The 19,005-nt window shown below is 56.1% G+C and overlaps 2 protein-coding genes across 6 annotated transcripts; both read left to right on the top strand.

The window, feature by feature from the left end:
• The first annotated feature begins 19 nt into the window (after positions 1 to 19).
• On the top strand, positions 20 to 9,816 carry ubtf (upstream binding transcription factor). Of its 5 annotated transcripts, none has more exons than XM_039739213.1 (21): positions 20 to 439; positions 1,526 to 1,604; positions 1,686 to 1,861; positions 1,946 to 2,029; positions 2,116 to 2,271; positions 2,468 to 2,532; positions 4,412 to 4,532; positions 4,608 to 4,718; positions 4,796 to 4,929; positions 5,008 to 5,149; positions 5,543 to 5,584; positions 5,665 to 5,772; positions 6,153 to 6,308; positions 6,382 to 6,516; positions 7,402 to 7,512; positions 7,597 to 7,676; positions 7,757 to 7,946; positions 8,082 to 8,129; positions 8,356 to 8,424; positions 8,503 to 8,655; positions 8,864 to 9,816. In XM_039739213.1, exons 2-21 carry the CDS (start codon positions 1,553 to 1,555, stop codon positions 8,960 to 8,962), a joined length of 2,232 nt encoding a protein of 743 aa, XP_039595147.1. In that variant the 5' UTR covers positions 20 to 439; positions 1,526 to 1,552; the 3' UTR covers positions 8,963 to 9,816. The 5 variants fall into 5 exon arrangements, with proteins under 5 accessions (XP_039595147.1, XP_039595150.1, XP_039595148.1 ...); XM_039739216.1 differs by lacking the exon at positions 20 to 439 and adding an exon at positions 461 to 483; XM_039739214.1 differs by lacking the exon at positions 20 to 439 and adding an exon at positions 506 to 636.
• Positions 9,817 to 11,263: 1,447 nt separating this feature from the next.
• atxn7l3a (ataxin 7 like 3a) lies at positions 11,264 to 18,816 on the top strand. Its single transcript, XM_039740645.1, has 12 exons — positions 11,264 to 11,917; positions 12,296 to 12,405; positions 13,601 to 13,733; positions 16,433 to 16,604; positions 16,858 to 16,955; positions 17,045 to 17,067; positions 17,174 to 17,219; positions 17,297 to 17,331; positions 17,423 to 17,491; positions 17,593 to 17,636; positions 18,031 to 18,164; positions 18,277 to 18,816. The coding sequence occupies exons 2-12, from the start codon at positions 12,358 to 12,360 to the stop codon at positions 18,435 to 18,437; spliced, it is 963 nt and encodes a 320-aa protein (XP_039596579.1). The 5' UTR covers positions 11,264 to 11,917; positions 12,296 to 12,357; the 3' UTR covers positions 18,438 to 18,816.
• Positions 18,817 to 19,005: the final 189 nt, after the last annotated feature.

The raw sequence follows: 19,005 nt of genomic DNA, 5'->3' as shown, positions 1-19,005 counted from the left end.
AAAAAAAAAAAAAAACAAACGTATTGTGCTAAAAAAATGAAAACACTAAAGCAACAAACCCACCCGAGCCGCGAGCCGAGCCGAGCCGGTCCGTGACGCCCGGGAGAGGGCTGTGGCTGTGGCTGCTGCCGCTACGGCGCCGCGCTGGACTGATTGGAAGACGAGACGGAAAGAGAGTGAGGGATGGAGGCGGGGGAAGTCTCCGTCTCTCTCTGCGGGGACTGGAGGTTCGATGCCGAGGGCCAGCCGCTGCTGCTGCTACTACTACTACTACTACTACTGCAGACCTGGCTAACATTCAAGCCAGCCCTTCCCGAGCAGGAGAGCGAGCCGCGCACGCACCTACCGGATCAGCTCAGCTTAGCACGCCTCCCCTTCTACCCGCTGCCACTGCTAGACGCGCACCCTCCGCACGGACGACGAGAGAACAAAGCCGCCGGTGAGTGAGGACTGAGTGAGTGGCGTTCGGCGCTGGACGAGCAAGTGAGCACGCGGCCGGGCACAACGGGAGGAGGGCAGCACTAGCAGCGATAGCAGCTGCTGAAAGCGAGCGGAGCGGAGAGCGGCTGGGCTTTTAGCTTAGCTTGGCTTTCCTTTCTTTTCGCTTCGCCCCGTCGCGTCGGCCTTCGCGCTGCGGTGAGTCGAGTGTGTTGCGTGCTTCGGCTACGCTGGCTGTGCAGCTGGGGGAGGGAACGAGCGAGCGAGCGAGGAAAGGAAGGAGGGAGGAGGGCGCCATGCCTGCTCCGCGGCCGCCCGCCCGCCATGCCTGAGCCCTTGTGTGTCTCGCGCTGTCGGCTGCGCTGCGCCACGCCACGCTACGCTGTGCCCCAGAGTGCGCCTCGCCTCGCCTCCCATCTGTCGTGCGGGACGTGAGCGCGGCGGAGCTCGCCGCTTGGACTCGTCTCTTTCTCTCTCTTTCTTTCTTTCCATTTTCGTTTATCGGACTATTTTTGAGGGTCCGTGCGCTCGTCCTTGACCGCCATAACCGCTTGACAGCCTCGTACTCCCCGAAGCGCCGCTGGCGCGTAACAGGTAAGGACATTAGCAGCGCCACCGCCGCGAGCTCCGGTCATCCGGAGAGAAGGAAAACACGAAGTCGGAGCAGCAACGCAGGCAGCGCAGCGCCGCGCCGGGGCCATTTTAGAGCGGCGGCGCCTGCAATGGAGAGAACGTGCGGAGCGGGAAGAGCGCGCTGCCATGTTGAAGGTGACCGTCGCGAGAGGGGCGACACGGTGGCCGCCGCACGACGGGCTTTTCTGGCGCTTTTTTCTGTGTGTTTGTTTGTTTTTTTTGCCGAGCTTCGCTTCTCTCTTCTCCCTCCCAACCCCCCGTCCTTCCTCGTCTCGCTGTCCGCCACAGAATGACGAGAGGGGAGGGAGCGGCCATTTCGAGAGCCCCTCCGCCCCCGCCGTTAGCTCGGCGGCGTGGACTGGGCGACCCGAGGGAAGTGGGCGCATGGCGGGGTGGGACGGGTGACGACGGCACCCTGTGCCATGTCCGCCGTGTGACACTTGTCTTCTCGCAGGCAGGTGTTGGCAAGTAGAGGGCAGACATGAACGGAGCAACGGAGCCCCCGGCCCGGGACGTGTTGGCCAAAGAGCAGGGTAAGTGAGCCGCGCGGCCCGCCTGGTTTTCCACTCGCGGCCCCCGACCCCCCTCCAATCCCCTCTTTTCTGGTGGTTTAGACGCCTGGTCGAAGGAGGACCTGCTGCACCTCCTGGAGAACATGAAGCTCAACATCCCCCCGAATGACGTCAGCAAGTTCAAGACGTCGGAGTCGCACCTCAACTGGGACAAGGTGGCCTTCAACCATCACACGGGGGACGTGTGCAGGCAGAAGTGGCTTCAGATCTCAAACAAGGTGAGGCTGCCAGTCTGCTTGAGCTTGAGCTGCCATTGGAGTCGGCTCTTCTTCATCTGCTCCTCCTCCTCCTCCTCCTTGTAGATCCGTAAGTTCCGCACGCTAACGGAGCTGATTGTGGACGCTGAAGACCAAGTCCAGAATCCTTACAAGGGCAAGAAGTTAAAGGTTGGTATGAGAGGGCGTGGGGGGTGGCGGTGCCACGGGTGTTGGCGGTGACCGCGCTGACTGGCTCTTCTATTCGGCCCTCGCAGCAACATCCCGACTTCCCAAAGAAGCCGCTGACTCCGTACTTCCGGTTCTTCACGGAGAAGAGAGCCAAGTATGCCAAGCTGCACCCCGAGATGAGCAGCCTGGACCTCACCAAGATCCTGTCCAAGAAGTACAAGGAGCTGCCGGAGAAGAAGAAGGTGAGCTGTTTTAGGTGCGGGGGGCACACGGGACCGCCCGCTGCTATTTTAGAGCTGACCCTTTGTCTCTCCCTATGCCCTCTTTATCTTTACCCGGCTTACCCATTGCCATTCCCTTCCCTTGCTGTGTTTGTTTGTGTGTGTGGAGGACTCTGGGGGGCTCCGTGTCACTTACAGTGGGCTTCGTTATCCGCAGATGAAGTACATCGAAGACTTTCAGAGGGAGAAGGAAGAGTACGAGCGCAGCATGGACAAGTTCAGGTACGGCCGCTGGAACCCTTGGCGCCATCTAACTGGCATCTGCCACCCCCTTCCTGCTGGGCCTGGGTGGTCACCCTGAAGTACGTCGGTCGGGTTGTCCTTTTGTGTCAAATTGCTGGATGTGCTTTACGCTCGCCATACGGACCACCTGCCCTGCCCACCTCCTATGGCATCCAGTGGGTGAGGAGGACCCTTGTACACAAAGGGCACGACGTCACGGTATAGAGTCACGCTGGGGGGGGGGCTCCTCTTGAGATTAGCTATTCGGGGGTCCCAAACCATTGACGGCGCCAAGGGAGCGGGCCTGGCTGGTGGCAAAGGCTCAGGAAGCTGCCTTTATTTTGTACCCGCTCCTAAAAAGTGAGACTTGACCAGACGACCCAAAGTGTCCCGAGGAGAGCTGGCACTCGGTGGGCACAGTGGGCTTATGTTCCCCGGGCCTTTGTCATTGGGTGTCGAGAAGGGTGGTCACGCCTCCCCAGGTCATCTTGGCTGTTGAAGGAGTGACAGTAAGCGACCCGGAGCTGTCCCAGTGACGTGAGGACTTCGTCTAAATGCCAGCAGCAGACACGCTTGACCAGAAGTGCAAAGATCGCCCGTCTGACACAAGTGGTGACCTGCATGTCACATGTTGCACGTCCAACGGGGAGCAATCCGACATTTTCCTAAACGCGAAGCTTCACCGCGCGCTCGTGTCACTGGGGTCGCAGGGGACGCGGACGGCGCCCACTTGATTATTTTCTCTCTAAATGGTAAAACATTTGTGCGAAATAAATCTGTAAAAATGAGCTGTTGGCGCTTCTCCGAATACCGTATTTGGGTTCGGCTCCGCCCCCACGTGACAGGGGGAGGCCAATCGCGACATCGGGACCGTCACTCGCAAATCCGTGGAATCTGAGCTCGTTCAGTGAAGGGGCACTCGCTGGCACACTCTGCATCACGCCATCCAAAAGTCCCCTCCAGTACCCCGGCGACCTAACGACGTGGGAGACCCCAACTGAAACCCGGACTTCTGCTTTGCTAGGAAACCAAATCCGTGAGTCGAGGGGCAGCTCGCCCGCCAAGCTGAGAACTGACCGAGTGGTGACGGGCACGAGCAGGCCTCCTGGGGGTCCGAGGCGCTTCATTCTTGTGCTTCGGAGGTGAACTCGGCTGCGCCAAATACACCAGAGGTAGCCTTATGGGGGCGCCACTGCAGACCACCACACACAAACCCAACAAGTGCCATCTGTCCGCCGGACCCTCCGTGTTTCAGAGCTCCTTTTCCCACGCCGTGTAAAAGCCGACGTCCGTAACGCGTCGGCCCAACTGGGAATCCTTGAGAACCCGCGTTCGCTCGTCGCAGTAACTGAGGGTCTCGAGTAGCTGCTCGTTTTTGGTGCGCTGGAAAGCAGCCCCCTTGTGTTAGTCGTGTGTGACCACCCATCCCAAGTGTCAGGGTTTGGCTCGCCATCATGGCGTCCTCTGAGCTCGTCTTCAGAATCTTCACGTGACGCGTGGGCGAGCTGCAGCACCAGTGCAAACACGACTTGACGCCTCGGTGACGCCATGCACCTCCAATCAGCCTTGGTGTTTCATGATTGGTCCGTCCTACTTTAATGCTGACACGCAGAGGGGCTTCTCTTCAGTGTCACGTGTGTCCCATCGTAATGACGCGGTTCGTTTGTATCGCCGTTGCCACAATTTTTTTTTTTTTCGGCATCGGAGTACAAAGGATTTTCACTTTCACCGTCTTTGACCCTCAGCGGTACAGGGTGATGTTTTGTGACTGTGGCCCCTGCTGGAGGTCCGCGCTCGGGCACATCACACGTCACACAGCCTTAACTACATCCCCAGCCTGGTCCTTGTGACGTTTTCTGTCACTTTGCCTTCATTTCAGGAAAGATCACCCGGACCTGATGGAGAACCTCAAGCGCTCGGACGTCCCGGACAAACCAAAAACCCCTCAGCAGCTTTGGTACAACCACGAGAAGAAGGCCTACCTGAAGAATTACCCAGACGTAAGTGGGCATGTCTCGGCGGCACGCACGCACGCACGCACGCGGTGGCTTAACGCTGTGTAACGTCCCCTTTAGGCGACAACAAAAGAGATTAAAGAGAATTTAGCCAAGCAGTGGACGCAGCTGTCTGACAAGAAGCGGCTCAAGTGGATCAACAAATCCCTGGAGCAGCAGAAGCAGTATGAGGTGGGTGAGCATCCTGGGAGGTCTTGCTGGCAGTGGTAGGGCCTGACTCACATGGTACTGTTCTGGTGTGCCCACAGGAGCTCATGCGGGTCTACGTTCACCAGCACCCTGAGCTGAACATCTCTCAGGAGGTGATCAGCAAGTCCACCCTCACCAAAGCAGAGAGGCAGCTGAAGGACAAATTTGCGGGCCGACCCACCAAGCCACCCCCGTAAGTCCAAGTCCAGGGCAGTGGCGATGTGGTTGGCAGGGCTGGCTACTGTAGCATTGGTTTGTCTTGTGCCCTCAGGAACTGCTACTCCATGTACTGCGCCGAGCTCATGTCCAACATGAAGGACGTCCCGAGCACCGAGCGGATGATGATGTGCAGTAAGCAGTGGAAGCTGCTCTCCCAGAAGCAGAAGGACGTTTACCAGAAGCGCTGTGAGCAGGTGAGGAGGCCGGGGGTCGGGGGGCTGACACTTTAGAATATGTAGTGGCAGCTTATGACCACGTGGAGTGGACTCGGGTTGGAAAGAAGTCCAGTTGAAATGCAAATCACTGTACATTTGGAGTGAAGGTAGGTTAGGGGGTCCGTGCCACTCTCTGGTGGCCCCTTGAAATGGTTTGGCTGAGCTTGCAGATGTGCTGCCCCCCAGTTGAATGCTTTCAAGTGGACAAAGTCATTAAAAGTCTCCCATAAAAGACACAGGGAGTCGACCCCTTGGCACTATGGCACAGGGCAGGCAGTGGGCCTGCCGGGCAATCCCATGGCTACGGGAGCGGGTGAGCACCCCGGTCGCGCCCGTCCACGTCTTTGACTTTTATCTCGCCTGTCTCTGCAGAGAAAGAAGGATTATGAAGTGGAGCTGAACCGCTACCTGTGTGTAAGTACTCGGCCCACCTGCACGGCCCACCCTGCCGATTTCCGGCTCTAACTGCCCCTCTTCCTGACCTGCACTTGCAGTCTCTGCCAGAAAAGGAGCAGCAGCGTGTGCTGGAGGAGGAGAAGATGCAGGGCTACAACAAGAGAGTAACCAGCAGCCCCTCATCCAGGAGCAACTCCAACGCCAAGGTACTGTAGACCCCCGTCTCGGCCTCCCAGGCCACTCGCCCGCCAGCAGCAGCAGCTGCGGTGGGAGTCTGGTGAGCCCCCCCGACCACTGAAGAGCTCTGATGTGGCCCTCGGAAGGCAACTTGGCAGAAAACGAATAACACGCTTGAAAAGTAAAAAGTGGTGTGCCAGGGTTCATTGTGACTGGCTGTTGCCGTGGCACACCCTGGCACACAGCCAGCATGTCGATCCATTCCAAACCCCTCATGCGCTCGGAGCGAATGTCTGGAATGTTAAAAAGAGAAGAAGTTGGCCACATGTTAGGATGAAGACCCGTGGACCACCTCTCCCGCCGCCCTGGGTTTTGACTTTCTTCTCGTGTTTCCCGTTTGCCCTTGCAGGGGAGCTCAGGTAAGCCCAAGCGGCCCATCTCTGCCATGTTCATCTTCTCTGAGGAGAAACGCAAAAAGCTTCAGGAGGAACGTCCCGATCTGTCAGAGAATGAGTTGACCCGCCTGCTGGCTCGGATGTGGAATGAACTGTCGGATAAAAAGAAGGTACGATGTTGTGTGAACGGGCCTGAGGAGCCGTGGCGCTCGGTGGGCTGACGCTCCCAGTTGTCCTCTGCAGGAGAAGTACAAGCGCCTGGAGGCGGTGGTGAAGGCCGAGTCCGAGAAGGAGCGCAGCAGTCTACCCGAGTCCCCCAAGACGGCCGAGGAGATCTGGCAGCAGAGTGTCATTGGCGATTACCTGGCCCGCTACCGGGTGAGTAACTGCACTGCCCAGCCGGCGGGTGGGAGTTAGGGGGTCTGCAGGCGAGGAGGAGGCCAGACATGTGGGACCACCACTCTCCTCTCCTCTCCTTGACATTCAAAGGTGCCTTGATTGGCATTGCCAGAAATGGTATTGGCACAGAACAAGGCCATAGCAGCGAGGGGACAAGCTTCACTGACAGTTTAGGGTGTGCCAGGAGGCCATGAAGGGTGACTGGGCAGGGAGAGGTTGCCCATTCCCCTAAGGTGGTAGCCAGCAGGTAACCCAGCACAAATGTACACTGGAGTGGGCACAAGGACGTTTACAGGCAGCTCAGGTGGGCACAAGGACGTTTACAGGCAGCTCAGGTGGGCACAAGGATGTTTACAGGCAGCTCAGGTGGGCACAAGGACGTTTACAGGCAGCTCGGGGGTCACACAGTGGGCACAAGAGTGGTGGCGGTTTAAGGGAAGTCCTCTTTAAGGCCTGTGAGGCCATGTGTCCCTGAAGCTAAACTCCAAAGTAATTACAGCTCTCACAAGACCCCCCAAGCCCCCCCACCCCGATGATGAGTTGGGCGAAGAGGCCTGCAAGAGGATACTAGCGAAGTGTCTGGTGCTCGTGGCATTGTGCCCTGCCAGGGTTCAGGGTCCATCGGGGCAGCAGTGGCGTTTGTCATCTAGTTTGGCCGCTTTAATTCTCGTGGCGTCCCCCGTTAAACACGGAGCTGGAGGCGGGCGTCTCAGTGTAAGCGTCGGTGTGCATTTGGGAGTTTGGATTTCCCGTCACTAGAGGCAGGGCAGGGCACATCCCTCCATAACCCCTCCAGGGTGCCACTAGCTGGCATGCACTTGGCAGTGAAGTAAAAGCTGCTGACTCTGTCTCTTCCCGTTACAGAATGACCGGGCCAAAGCCCTCAAAGCCATGGAGGCCACCTGGAACACGATGGAGAAGAAGGAGAAGATGATGTGGATCAAGAAAGCTGCCGAGGATCAGAAGAGATACGAGGTAGGCAGCCGTCCTTGCCGGGGGTCTCCACCCAGAGCAAGCCTGGAGATGCCGGGGTCTGACGTGTTTGTCCGTGCGTTGCAGAGAGAGCTCAGTGAGATGCGAGCCCCGCCTCCCTCGGGCAAAAAGATGAAATTCGAAGGGGAGCCCAAGAAACCTCCCATGTGAGTGCCACCGTGGATGCCACCGTGGTGGTGGGTGTGTGACGTGAGCTGGCGAGGCCCAAACTTGTCGTCTCTTCCAGGAACGGATACCAGAAGTTCTCTCAGGAGCTGCTGTCCAGTGGGGAGCTCAATCACTTACCGCTGAAGGAGCGCATGGTGGAGATCGGAGGCCGCTGGCACAAACTGACGCAGGCTCAAAAGGACCGCTACAAGAAGATCGCCGAGGAGAGGCAGAAGCAATATAAGGTGCAGCTGGAGCACTGGCTCAAGGTGCGTGTTGTGCGGGGGTGCTGGGGGTCCGAGCCGCGTCGGCCTCCGTGTTTGGAACTCGCGCCTGTCACCAAGGGGGCCCGTGCCTTGGAGCTGTCGTCACACCTTTTATTTATCTGCTTGTCTCTCCCGCAGTCCTTGTCCTCCACCGACAGAATGGCCTATAAGGAGTACACGTCAAGTGTGAGTATGCTGGCACGCTGGCACACTGCTGCCGCTCCTCTGTGTCGGGCCTGTTGGGGGCTTGACATTTACAACGTAAGGATTTGGAGAAACGAGAGCGCAGGGCAGTCGCTCCTCTGGTTAGCTCATAGTCGAGCCCACCGGGACCCTTCTTAAAAGTCGTCCGGGTTGCCATCCAGTCCAAGATGTGTCTGAAGGTTAAACCAAAGGTGCCTTTCGTTCACAGAAAAGGAAAACCACGTCAAAGCCCGGGGGTCCCACTGCCAAGGTGAAGGCCAGCGGCTCCAAGAAGTCGGTAAGTAGGCGGCCCTTTTGTGGGGGTGGGGGTCGTGGTGGTGACGCGGCTCAGGAACTGATGGAATTTTACTGATAGGAGTCAGAGGATGACGAAGAAGACGACGACGAGGATGATGATGATGATGAGGACGAGGAGGAGGAAGAAGATGAGGAAGAGAAGGAGTCTTCAGAAGAAGAGTCTTCCAGTGAAGGAAGTGATGATGATGATGATGACGAGGAGGATGAAGAGGTACAGGTTTTGTGCAAAACAGCAGCAATTAGAGTGGAGCCATCAGGGTCACCAGTGTCATTGACCTCGCTGGTCCCAAAAGCCCCTCTGTCCCCTTCCCCCGCCGTGTCTGTGCTTCATTCACTTTCTGCCACTCGTGCCAATTCCACCCTTAGCGTGGTTTCCTTGTCTTGTTAAGTAACATGAGCGGCCTCATTCTGTTTTGTAGAAGGAGGAAGAGGAGGAAGAGGACAAGGAGAACGAGTCGGAGTCCAGCAACAGCAGCTCCTCCAGCTCGGAGGAGAGCACGGAGTCGGAGTCGGACTGAAGGGCGGCCCTGACCCTGCCAGCCCCAGCCTGCACAATGGCATGAGTTGGCATCGCCACTGTTGTTGCAGGCCCTGTGTAACCCCAGGCTGTCCTCCCCTGGTGACCCTGGCAGCGGTTGGGTATGTGTGTGTGTGTGTGTGTGTCTGTGTTGACGGGTCCTAGAGGAGCGCTGCACTCTACAGCACACTCTCCGCTCTGCCTGGCACATGCCCGACTTCCAGCGGGTTGTAAACTCCTGCCAGAGGGAGGTGCCCTTTTGTTTTATACATTCTTAACCACTTTTACGTTGCTTTTATTTTCTTTTAACGTTTTGTTTGAAGCCAGGCTGAGGGGGGGTGGGAGGTGTGTGTGGGTGCGGGAGGTGTGTGTGGGCGCGGGTGCGCACAATCGACCCGTCACTGGCTGACCTGGCGCGACTCCGTCGGAACGCAGTGGCGCTGGAATGGACCTTGAGGGGCCACGCACCTCTCGCTATCATGACATAGCTGAACAGTATTTACCGACGGACGGACCGGGGAGGACCGCTCTCTGGCACTGCACAGCATGGCACGGCACCCGTCCTAACTGGCGTTTCAGCCAAGCCAGTTTGACCGAGCCTCAGGAGGTGGGGGGCGCGCCGTTTCAGTTGTTCTGCTCCTCCACCTGTGAATACTAAGAATGGCTTGGTTGAAGACCCCCAAGAACACGGACGCTGTGGTCTGCTATGTGTATATAGCGCTCTTTGTAACAAGTGGCTTTGGTTTACATTTGGATGTTTTATTTTGAAGTCTTACAGTATTGCTGGTGGGATGGGGGGCCCGGGGTGCGGTGCTGTAAGAGACCACCTTCAGTGCATTTTGGCACTAATGAAAGAACTTGTTACGGGTTGGGGGTTCCAGAATTTGGATTTTTCTTTCAGATATTTCACTTTGTTTTTTGTAGAAACCATAAGCAAAAAGGCTTTGCAAATTTGTATTGCTGATTTCAAAGAGTCAAATGTTTTATAGCCGTCGTTCTTTATTTCAAATTCTTCCAATTTGGGAAATTAAACTTTTGTTATAAAAGATCAACTGGGCATGTGCAGCTTTCTTTTCTGTTCTCCACATTCTTACCAAGCATGGAGGGTGACTACTGGTCCTGGAGGAGCTGGCATATTCAAAGGCTCCTGCCTAGGCCAGGCTGGCTTTCGGCGGGCACACTTGTGATCTGTCAGTACAGATGCCATCTTCTGTGGTTCTCCCCAGGCCAGCTGGGCACCGGCTTCAAGGCAACCGTGGTGATGCCGCACTCTCGTGCACCTCGCCACCCCATGGGGTTAGGGTGGATTCGAGAACCAGTGACCCCTGGGGTTGTTGGCTTTAGTCATCCTGTTGACACAACTTCCTCAAGGACGTGATGTGGCACAGAGGTAGATGAGTCACTGGTGCAGCACTGGCACCACAACTTGCACCACACCACTGACTATGAACCTGGGCAGCACAGTAACATTCAAGGGCCCATGTCTGGAGATTATCCCCTGGTATGTGTGTGATCACCCTGGGATGGTCTGGTGCCCCCTTATCCATGTGTCATTCCAGCTGCCCTGTGCCCTGGCCTGGCCTGGCCAAGAGGGATAGGAAGATGGTGGAAGGACAGACTAGGAAAGCAAGCCCCCTTTAGGGCTGTCGCCATACACTGAGTGCCTGCGATTCCTGTGCTGCACAGACAGAGAAATATGTTCCAAGTGTCCAGTCCTGGCACTTGGGCTCATTTGATAGCACCATGGTGCCTACCTGCTATGCCACTTCCTCTTCTTACAAGATTTCTGCCACAAAAGAGCACTATTTTCAAACCCTCTTCCCCTAATTCAGGGTTGGGCTCACCTGGGCTAACCCACTCTGGGTGGGGTGCCAGACCCTCTCACGCACAAACTGATATGCAGGGGCAATTTTAAAACTGTCAGTCAACTTTGGGGATGTTAGGAGGACGGCAGCGGGATCTGAAACAACAGCTGGACCCGTGACGAAGGAGTACTAACCACTGCGCCACTCGCTCTGGACTCGGCTGACATGAACAAATGAGAAGGAGAAATGTTCAGGTGGTGGAAAGCAGCTGGCAACGCCATTTCCGTCCGCACCACTTATTAAAAAAAATTGGAGCCCTAAACTTGGTATCTACCAGCCTGGTAGGCGGGCGGCATCTCGGACAGGAAGGCGCAGGTTTACCGGGAGCCCAGCACGTGATTCGGGTTCGCTCGAATATAGCGCCGTGCACAGAGGCCGATTGGCGCGCGCGCACGCCCCCCCCTCCTCTCGCACGCGGCTCTTTGTGTCGAGGATCCGCGCGCTCCGGCCGGCACGTGCGCCCCTTACGTCCGGCCGGTGGCCGAGCGCATCCCGGGACCGTGGGACCGCATCTTTGTGCAGGGGGACGCTGGCACGTCCGTGAAATCTCGGAGCTCCTGGAAGCGGGGGCGCTCCCTTATCGCGAGTTTTGTTCTGCTCGCTTTCTTCTTCGCGAGCCTTCAGGCGTGCAGTTGTTTAAAGCACGGCGGGGCGGGCGGAGTATTAAGCCCCGCCTCCCGACGCCTCTCATTGGGCCCCGCCGAATACCAGCCATCGCGATTGGCTAGCCGTCGCGTCAAACGGGAAGAGTGGCGCAAGAGGCCTAGCACTTTCGGTTGCACTGGGCCGCAGAAATTGGTTTTGTTGACGGACGGCGGCGTTGCTCGATTTTTGTTCTGTGTGTTGTTGTTTTTTTTTTCTTTCTCCCCCTGCTGCGGACGCTCGCTTTGGCCCGGAGAGCGCAGCGCTTGGTGCCCCCCGTCCGAGTCTCCCCTCGGCGCTGCCCACTCGCTAACATGGCGGCTCATGCGTGAGCGCGGCCCGCGGCTCGCACGCATTCCCGGGTGGGAGGTGTTGTCTGAGCTCGGCGATGGCGCCGACGGCTTTATGAGAGGGAAGGAGCTGCCGGAGTCGGCCGCTTCGCAGGCGGGGTGAGTGAGCGTCAGCGCGGCGCCGGCCTCCACGGAAGCCTCGGCACGGACAGGCCCCTCCGTGCTCGGCCACTTTTCCCTGAAGCGCAGGCTGCAGGGCACGCAGGCTGGTCCGCCGCCTTGGATTGCAGGGCGCCGGCCCCCCCGCTCCTCTTCTCCCTATACTTGTAGGGAGCCTCACGCGAGCCCGGGGGTTGTGCTGCTGCTGCTGCTGCGGTGGTTGTTGCCGCCGCCGTTTTTGTTGTTGTTCTCCTTCTTCGTGTTTCATTTTGACTTCCCCTCGAGCTGGGCGCAGGGCTCCTCGGGCAGCTCCATCGCCCCTTCGGAGGTCACCCGCACCTCCGGCTCATCACTGACTGTCCTGCTTCCTTCTTCTAGTGTCTACTGTCAGCAGCATCTCGAATATGTGCAAAGCAATCGGACTGCCATAGTGTTTGCAAATGAAAATGGAGGACATGACTCTGTCTGGCCCCGATAGCAAGCAAGAGGTAAGAGCGGCACCGCCTTTTTGGTGTACTCGGTGGATTTGCACACATCTGCGCCCTCCAGACTGGCCAGCCACACCATGCGGTGGCCCCACAGTGAGGGTCTGCCGTGACCCCTAAGGTCCTGATGGAGGCCTGGGTGTCTTTAAGGTGACATGTGATAGAAGTGATGGCGAGTGGATTGGCGAACATAAGAAATGTGGCAAACGAGAGACCCTTCAGGCGTGTTGGTTTAGCTAAGCTGGCCCGGTGACCCACCCAGAGCCGCCTTTAAGGTCCTCAAGAATTTCCTCTTCTAGTCCGTGTCTCGGTGGTTTGTTTCAGATTCCCATAACTCTTGGCATAAAGACGTGGATCCTAAACGCACTTCCATTTGTTTCCACTGATGTCCTCGAGTATGCGATTCGCCAGTATGAGTTCTCTATGAAGACGTGGATGAGGTCCCCATGCCGTCTCCTAAGCGGGCTTCAGGCTCAGTCTGTCACAGTATGGCGAGTCTGGAAGTCCTGGGGTGCTCGCCCAGCTCTGCTGTGACGTGGTGACCAGAGGTGGTCTCGCCAGTGTGTTACTACTGTCCCCCAGTGCCCTGACACTTGTGTTTTTAATTGGTTCTGCTCAGTGAGAACATCTTGCCAACACCAAACCCAAAATGCCTCAAAGAGGTCATTTCCTCTATCTCCGTGTCTGCCCACTGGAGCACTTTGCACTTTCCAACGTTTACTTGTCCACTTCTGAAGCTTGTCCAGGTGTCGTCTGTGAATTGTTTTTGCTCCGTCCTCGGTGTTACTTGGCCACACGAGCCTGCTAAATATCCACCATGTTCTCTTATTGTCACAACAAAAAAAGGCACAACTGTGTTCCCAGTGAGCCCACCATTCTTCACGGGGGTCCAATGCGCTGAATTTGGCCTTCCTCGGCTTCACACAGGCCCCTGGGGGCAGGCCTCTTGTCACCCAGCGTGGCAGTCTGACGCTGGCACCAGCCGGCTCTACTGCAGTGACGGACCCCTGCCTGCAAGTGAGCTCGCCATGCAGAAGATCCTCCTGCTGTTTATTGTAGAATCGTGCTGTCTCGTGGCACGCAGAATACATTGGGAGAAAGCTCGGCTGTCCTTTGCCCCCAAGCCCACCCTAGTGTTTTCACTTGGCAGGGTCTTGTCCTGATTTCTTTTCTAATTTTGCACCCGTTCCTTGTACAGGCCATCGCACACGAGATCTTCAATGATCTTATTGATGACGCTTGTCTGGGGCTCTGCTTCGACGTTCATCGAGCTGTGAAGTGCGGCTACTTCTTCTTGGATGAAACTGACCCCGAGAGCATGAAGGACTTCGGTAAGTGCCTGGACCTGGGTGGTCTCTGGTGTGTTGATGATGTACAGTCAAAGTAAAAAGTGTGTGAACCCTTTGGAAAGATCTGGTTTACTGCAGGAGTTGGTCATTAAAAGTGGCCTGATCTTCATCCGAGTCCCAGGTCCTGATAGACGCAATGAGCTTAAGCCAATGACACACAAACAGTTCTACTCTCTCATGTCTTTATTTTACAAATGCATTCAACGTTCACAGTGGGAGTGGAACAAGTAACTGGGATTAAAGAACTGGTTGAGCCTCCTTTGGCAGGCGCTTCCTGTAACTGCAGAGCAGACCTGCACGTCGAATATTCGCCTGTTCTTCCCTGCAGAACTGCCTGAACTCCTCCGTCTTCCTCGGTTGTCTTCTGTGTGGCTCGCTCGCTCGCTCGCTGTCTCTTCAGGTCATTCAGTAGGATCGAGATCTGAGCTCTGACTGGGCCGCTCCACAAGGCCGAACTTGTCCTGTGGATTTGCTGCGATGTTTGGGGTCCTTGTCCTGTTGCATCACCCAGCCTCTTCTGAGCTTAAGTTGACGGACAGACCCTCGCATCATCCTGGAGAATCTCTTGATAAACTTGATGATGGCAGGCTGTCCAGGTCCTGATGCAGCAAAGCAGGCCCAAATCCCGATGTTCCCTCCACCGTGCTTTACCGTAGGGATGATGTTTTGATGTTGAGATGCGGTGCCCATTTTACGCTTGTTCCTCCCAGAGAGTTCAGTGTTGGTTTCGTCACTCCACAAGACATTTTCCCAGTGCCATTGTGGAGGGTCCAAGCGCTCGTTCGGCGATGTTCTTTTTTGATAGCGATGGCTTCCTTCTCGGTGTCCTGCCATGGGCTCCTTTCTTGTCCTTGTTTTGTGAACAGAGATGTTCGCCAGTTCAGTTCTGATGACTTCTTCGAGTCCTGTGCTGTCACTCCAGGGTTCTTCTTTACCTCCTTGCCGACTCATCTTGGCAGGAGGGCGCCCACTTCTAGGCCGAGTAGCCACAATACCATCTTGTCTCCATTTCTAGACAACGTGCCTGGCGGTAGGCTGATGAAGATCTCAGACCTTTGACATGACTGCGTAACCCTTTCCAGCCTTCTGTAGATTATGTAACAATTCTCTTTTGTGCGAGGCGTGATTCCCATCTGGACGTGCTTCTTGTCCAAAGCTCAAAGCTGGGCCGCACCTCTGAACTCGGACTCCAGGTGTGCAGTGAGTCCTCCGCTTAGGGTTCACGACCTTCAGTTTCACAGTTTGAATGATTTGTTCAATTTGGTCAGCAATTCTCTGAAAATCTGTGCATCTTTAGTTTGAGGAGACTCTGTGTGTTCCTTATTGGGCCTGACAAGTTTTATATGGGAATTGGCCGGAAACGGAGGGAATTCCTAGGGGTTCACATACTTTTTACCAGAGTCCGGCGATGCGAGTGCAGACACAAGCAAACCACTCGGAGAATCGCTGAATCTCGGCAAGCAATGTAAAGTTGAACACTCGGGGGGTATCTGATCACCGTAATAAAGTGTCTGCCTGTCGTGCCAGTAGATGGCACGTGTTTCACATCACAAACGTGCTCACTGAGTGGCACCTAACGGCGACATGCGCATTGCGTTTGTCATTCTAGCAGGTGCTGTGGCACAAATATTTGCTAGTAATGATTTGCGGATGTGCCATCTGTTGGAATGACAAATGCAGTGCATTTCCATACAGAGTGCATTCCAATAGGGGGTGCATTGCAAACCTTAATGATGAGGTGTGCGTTGACTATTTACAGTTCAACTCGTCTTAGATGGATTGAGCAGCTAATTTACATTAAAGAAAAATAAAAGGCGGCAAGACGTCCATCAGTGCGGTGCCCTGCCCTTCCCTGCCCTGGGCGTAATGTTGCCCCGCATCTACAGGAGGGCAGGAATGTCTGCTGAATAAAAAGCACGCAGCCTGTGTAAGATGGTAAACTATGTGGTGTGCGTCCAGCGTCCCCAACAGGGCTGGCGTGTGAAGTGTAGACGCACAAAGGGGGGCGCACTGTGGGTCATAGCGGCGAGCAGAGGTCTGTCGGAGCGCCACGTGATGTAAACACGGTGACTTACCGTTGTACCATTATACACAATTTAATGAGCGGGCGCTGTGTCATGCTAATAAAATTATAAATGTTGGGACCAGGCGTAGCATAGCTGGTGCTGGCAGGGGGACACATGTCCAGTTTGGTTGGGGGGTCAGTATAGCTGCAGGGGGAGAGGAGAGCCGGGCTGCCCCATGTTGGCATGCGAAGAGAGCCCCGAGGGATGCTTGGGAGTACCCTCTGAGAAACGGTGCCCACTTTTAGTACGTCTGGGCAGAGGGGCTGCAGATGGCGGGCAGGATGGAGCTGCATGGGGCAGTCGGGAGTAGCAGCTGGAGCAGAGCCCACTGGACGAGGCAAAGTGAGTGCAGAATACGCGAGTGGGTGGCACACAATGCCACTTCTGCTGCCCGAGAGTGAGGACATTGTCTTGAGAAGTGACCTGTGCACACCTGTCCCAAGTGGCCGGTTGGACCCCCTCGTCCCCCTTTGCTCCGAAATTGCTTTATAAATAACAAAAGGTAGAGGAGGAGAAGCAGGCCGCGGTGGCTTCAGCTGTGCCCTCGGTGGCCGCCAGGTGGGCTTCTCCATTCATTTGCCAACTCGCTTGACTTGCCGTTGTTTCTCTTTTAAGAAATTGTGGACCAGCCTGGTGTGGATATTTTTGGCCAAGTGTACAATCAGTGGAAGAACAAAGAGTGCGTTTGTCCCAACTGTAACCGGAGCATTGCTGCCTCGCGCTTTGCCCCTCACCTGGAGAAGTGTCTGGGCATGGGAAGAAACAGCAGCCGGATTGCCAACCGCAGGTGAGTGGCCCCCAGGCTCTCTTGTTTGTTTTTTTACCAAGTTGATCGCACCAGCCTGCGGTGCCCACCACACACTCAACTGGCACGCCTCACTTTGGAGTTTGGAGCCTCGCCTAAAATGCCAGGACTTCTCTGCCAGGCACTTCACAGGTGTGTTGACGTATGAGGGGACCTGGTGAAAGCTGTGCTTCCTTCCGCGTGGCGTGGTGGGCTTTAACTTGCAGTGTTTCATTGTCTGCGCCCCTGCCAACAGAATCGCCAGCAGTAACAACATGAACAAATCGGAGAGTGACCAGGAGGACAACGATGACATCAATGACAATGACTGGTCATATGGCTCAGAAAAGAAAGGTGAGCGCTGGCCAGAGTGGCACAGGTGTGTTTGCCCCCCTTCCTTTGTCGCCCGCCGCTAACAGTCTGCCTCTTTTCATCTTTTGTAGCTAAGAAGAGGAAGTCTGATAAGGTACTTGTGCCATCTCCCCCCCGGGGGTGCCGCCGTGTGTCATTGGCTTTGTGCCTTGCTATGAGTCTTTGTTAGAAATGACCATCGGCGTCTGCTTCTCTTCCAGAATCCAAATTCTCCCCGAAGGTCAAAGTCTATTAAGCATAAAAACGGTAAGTGTGGCGAGCGCGCTCATAGCTTGCGTTGGCACGTGTGCCTATTAGATGCTGATGCCAGGTGTCTCTTGCAGGAGAGCTGAGTGCTGGCAACGCGGAGCCCTACAAGGTAGGCACTACAGGTGTGAGCGCCATGTCCTGCAGCACTGTCCACCTCTTGACCCCTCTGAACTTGGTGGTCTTTATTTTGTCTCCCCCAGTATGCTTACAACTCGGGAATCAATTATGAAACCCTGGGCCCCGAGGAGCTGCGCTCCCTGCTGACTACGGTGAGTGTGCCCTCAAGGCTGACGATGGTGGAGCTAGCGGGCGGGCTGGCTGGCTGGCTGGCAGGCAGGCTGGCATCTGACCCGTGTCTCCCTCTTCACAGCAATGCGGAGTCCTCTCGGACCACGGCAAGAAGATGTGCCCACGGTAAGAGGGGGGGGCACGCCATGCATCTCCACAGCTTTCCTGCAAGACGACAGACAGATGGCAGTTGGTGGCAATCCTGGGCATCCTACCCCAGTACTTGATGTTGGGTAGCTCACCTCTGTCTGCCTCAGACCCACCGATTGCAGCACAGGGTGGCGTCTGCCCTTTGCATGTAATTTTAGGACTGCAGGAGGAATCCACCAGTGGTGTTGGGCGAGCAGAGTGGTGAGGCCAGACCGCGTTAGGGTGTTGGTCTGGGTCAGAGGGCACTGTGCCCGAGTTGGCCGCTCATTTCTTTGAATAGCTTGCACTGGGGGTGCTTTGTTGTGCCCCCTTAAGCTCTAACAGTGTACGATTGTTCAGCGTGTCCACACCTCTTGTCCACTCTTCCCAGCGCCCTCCCAGACGCAGAAGGCAGTGGAGAGAACGACGCTTATGAGCCCCCCGAGGGTCAGGCCCCCTTGAGCCGGCTTCAGTGGGACGGTTCCTCCGACATTTCACCTTCTGACTCTGCTTCCTCCAAAGCAAGTAAGTGGCTGTTGGGGGGCGTAAGTATGAGACCACATTGGGGGGGGGCGGTTACGATGGGGGTACTGAGCCACCTGATCCCGACGTGTTGTGTTTTTTTTTTCTTCTTCAGGCACCAACAATTCTGAGTCCAAGAAAACCAAAAAGAAGAAGCCACACATGGGCCTGGGCAGTGCCCCGCAGCCGGGGGTGCCAAGCTCGTCGTCGAGCAAGAAGAAGAAGCCCAAACCGCCAGCTGCACCAAACCCCAACATCTACGATGACATCAACTGAAGGGCGAGGGGAGCAGCTGGCACAAGCTGCCCTCCTTCTACTTTCGTTCGTTTTGTTCTTCGCCCGCCACGCCACGTTGTCTGGAAGGCTCGTGTGTGGCCAAGCGTATGGGAGGGCCGGCAGATTCCTTCCTCAGACTGGTTTCCAGTGGGGAGGCTACTGGTGCATGTGTGTGAGCGGCCCCTGCTGGCCAGGTGCCGCCCAAGTGAACACTAAGACGGTGGTGGATACTCCATGTGACAAGCTGCAGGGCACTGTTTTTTGGGGGTCGTGTTGCTTCTTTCCGTGTTTTGACAGTGAAATGGATTTGTTTTTATTTTTGGGAGGTCTGGTGGTCTGAGGCAGCGAGCTGAGGAACCGTTGCACTTTACGCCCGCCCGCGTGCTGCTAGTGTCACTAAGGGACAAATTACCTCAAGGTCTCGAGAGCATCGGGAAGGGGGTGGGTGCTTTCAGACTGGGGGTCGGGGTCTGTTTCTTTTTCTTCTGTATGCATTTCCAGTGTAAAGTCCCGTTTCTGTAGTGAACTGTAGCTGCCTCCATGTAAATAAACGACATACACTCACGGT

This window comes from Polypterus senegalus, chromosome 17 (genome assembly GCF_016835505.1).
Source record: "Polypterus senegalus isolate Bchr_013 chromosome 17, ASM1683550v1, whole genome shotgun sequence".
NCBI lineage: Eukaryota > Metazoa > Chordata > Cladistia > Polypteriformes > Polypteridae > Polypterus > Polypterus senegalus.
This window is presented reverse-complemented; position numbering and strand designations above follow the sequence as displayed.

Coding starts and splice junctions, on each gene's coding strand:
- ubtf (XM_039739213.1), top strand. CDS start 1,553: ATGAACGGAGCAACGGAGCCCCCGGCCCGGGACGTGTTGGCCAAAGAG. Junction 1,605..1,685: donor CGTGTTGGCCAAAGAGCAGG/GTAAGTGAGCCG, acceptor CTGGTGGTTTAG/ACGCCTGGTCGAAGGAGGAC. Junction 1,862..1,945: donor GGCTTCAGATCTCAAACAAG/GTGAGGCTGCCA, acceptor TCCTCCTTGTAG/ATCCGTAAGTTCCGCACGCT.
- atxn7l3a (XM_039740645.1), top strand. CDS start 12,358: ATGAAAATGGAGGACATGACTCTGTCTGGCCCCGATAGCAAGCAAGAG. Junction 17,220..17,296: donor GTCTATTAAGCATAAAAACG/GTAAGTGTGGCG, acceptor TGTCTCTTGCAG/GAGAGCTGAGTGCTGGCAAC. Junction 18,165..18,276: donor CTCTGCTTCCTCCAAAGCAA/GTAAGTGGCTGT, acceptor TTTCTTCTTCAG/GCACCAACAATTCTGAGTCC.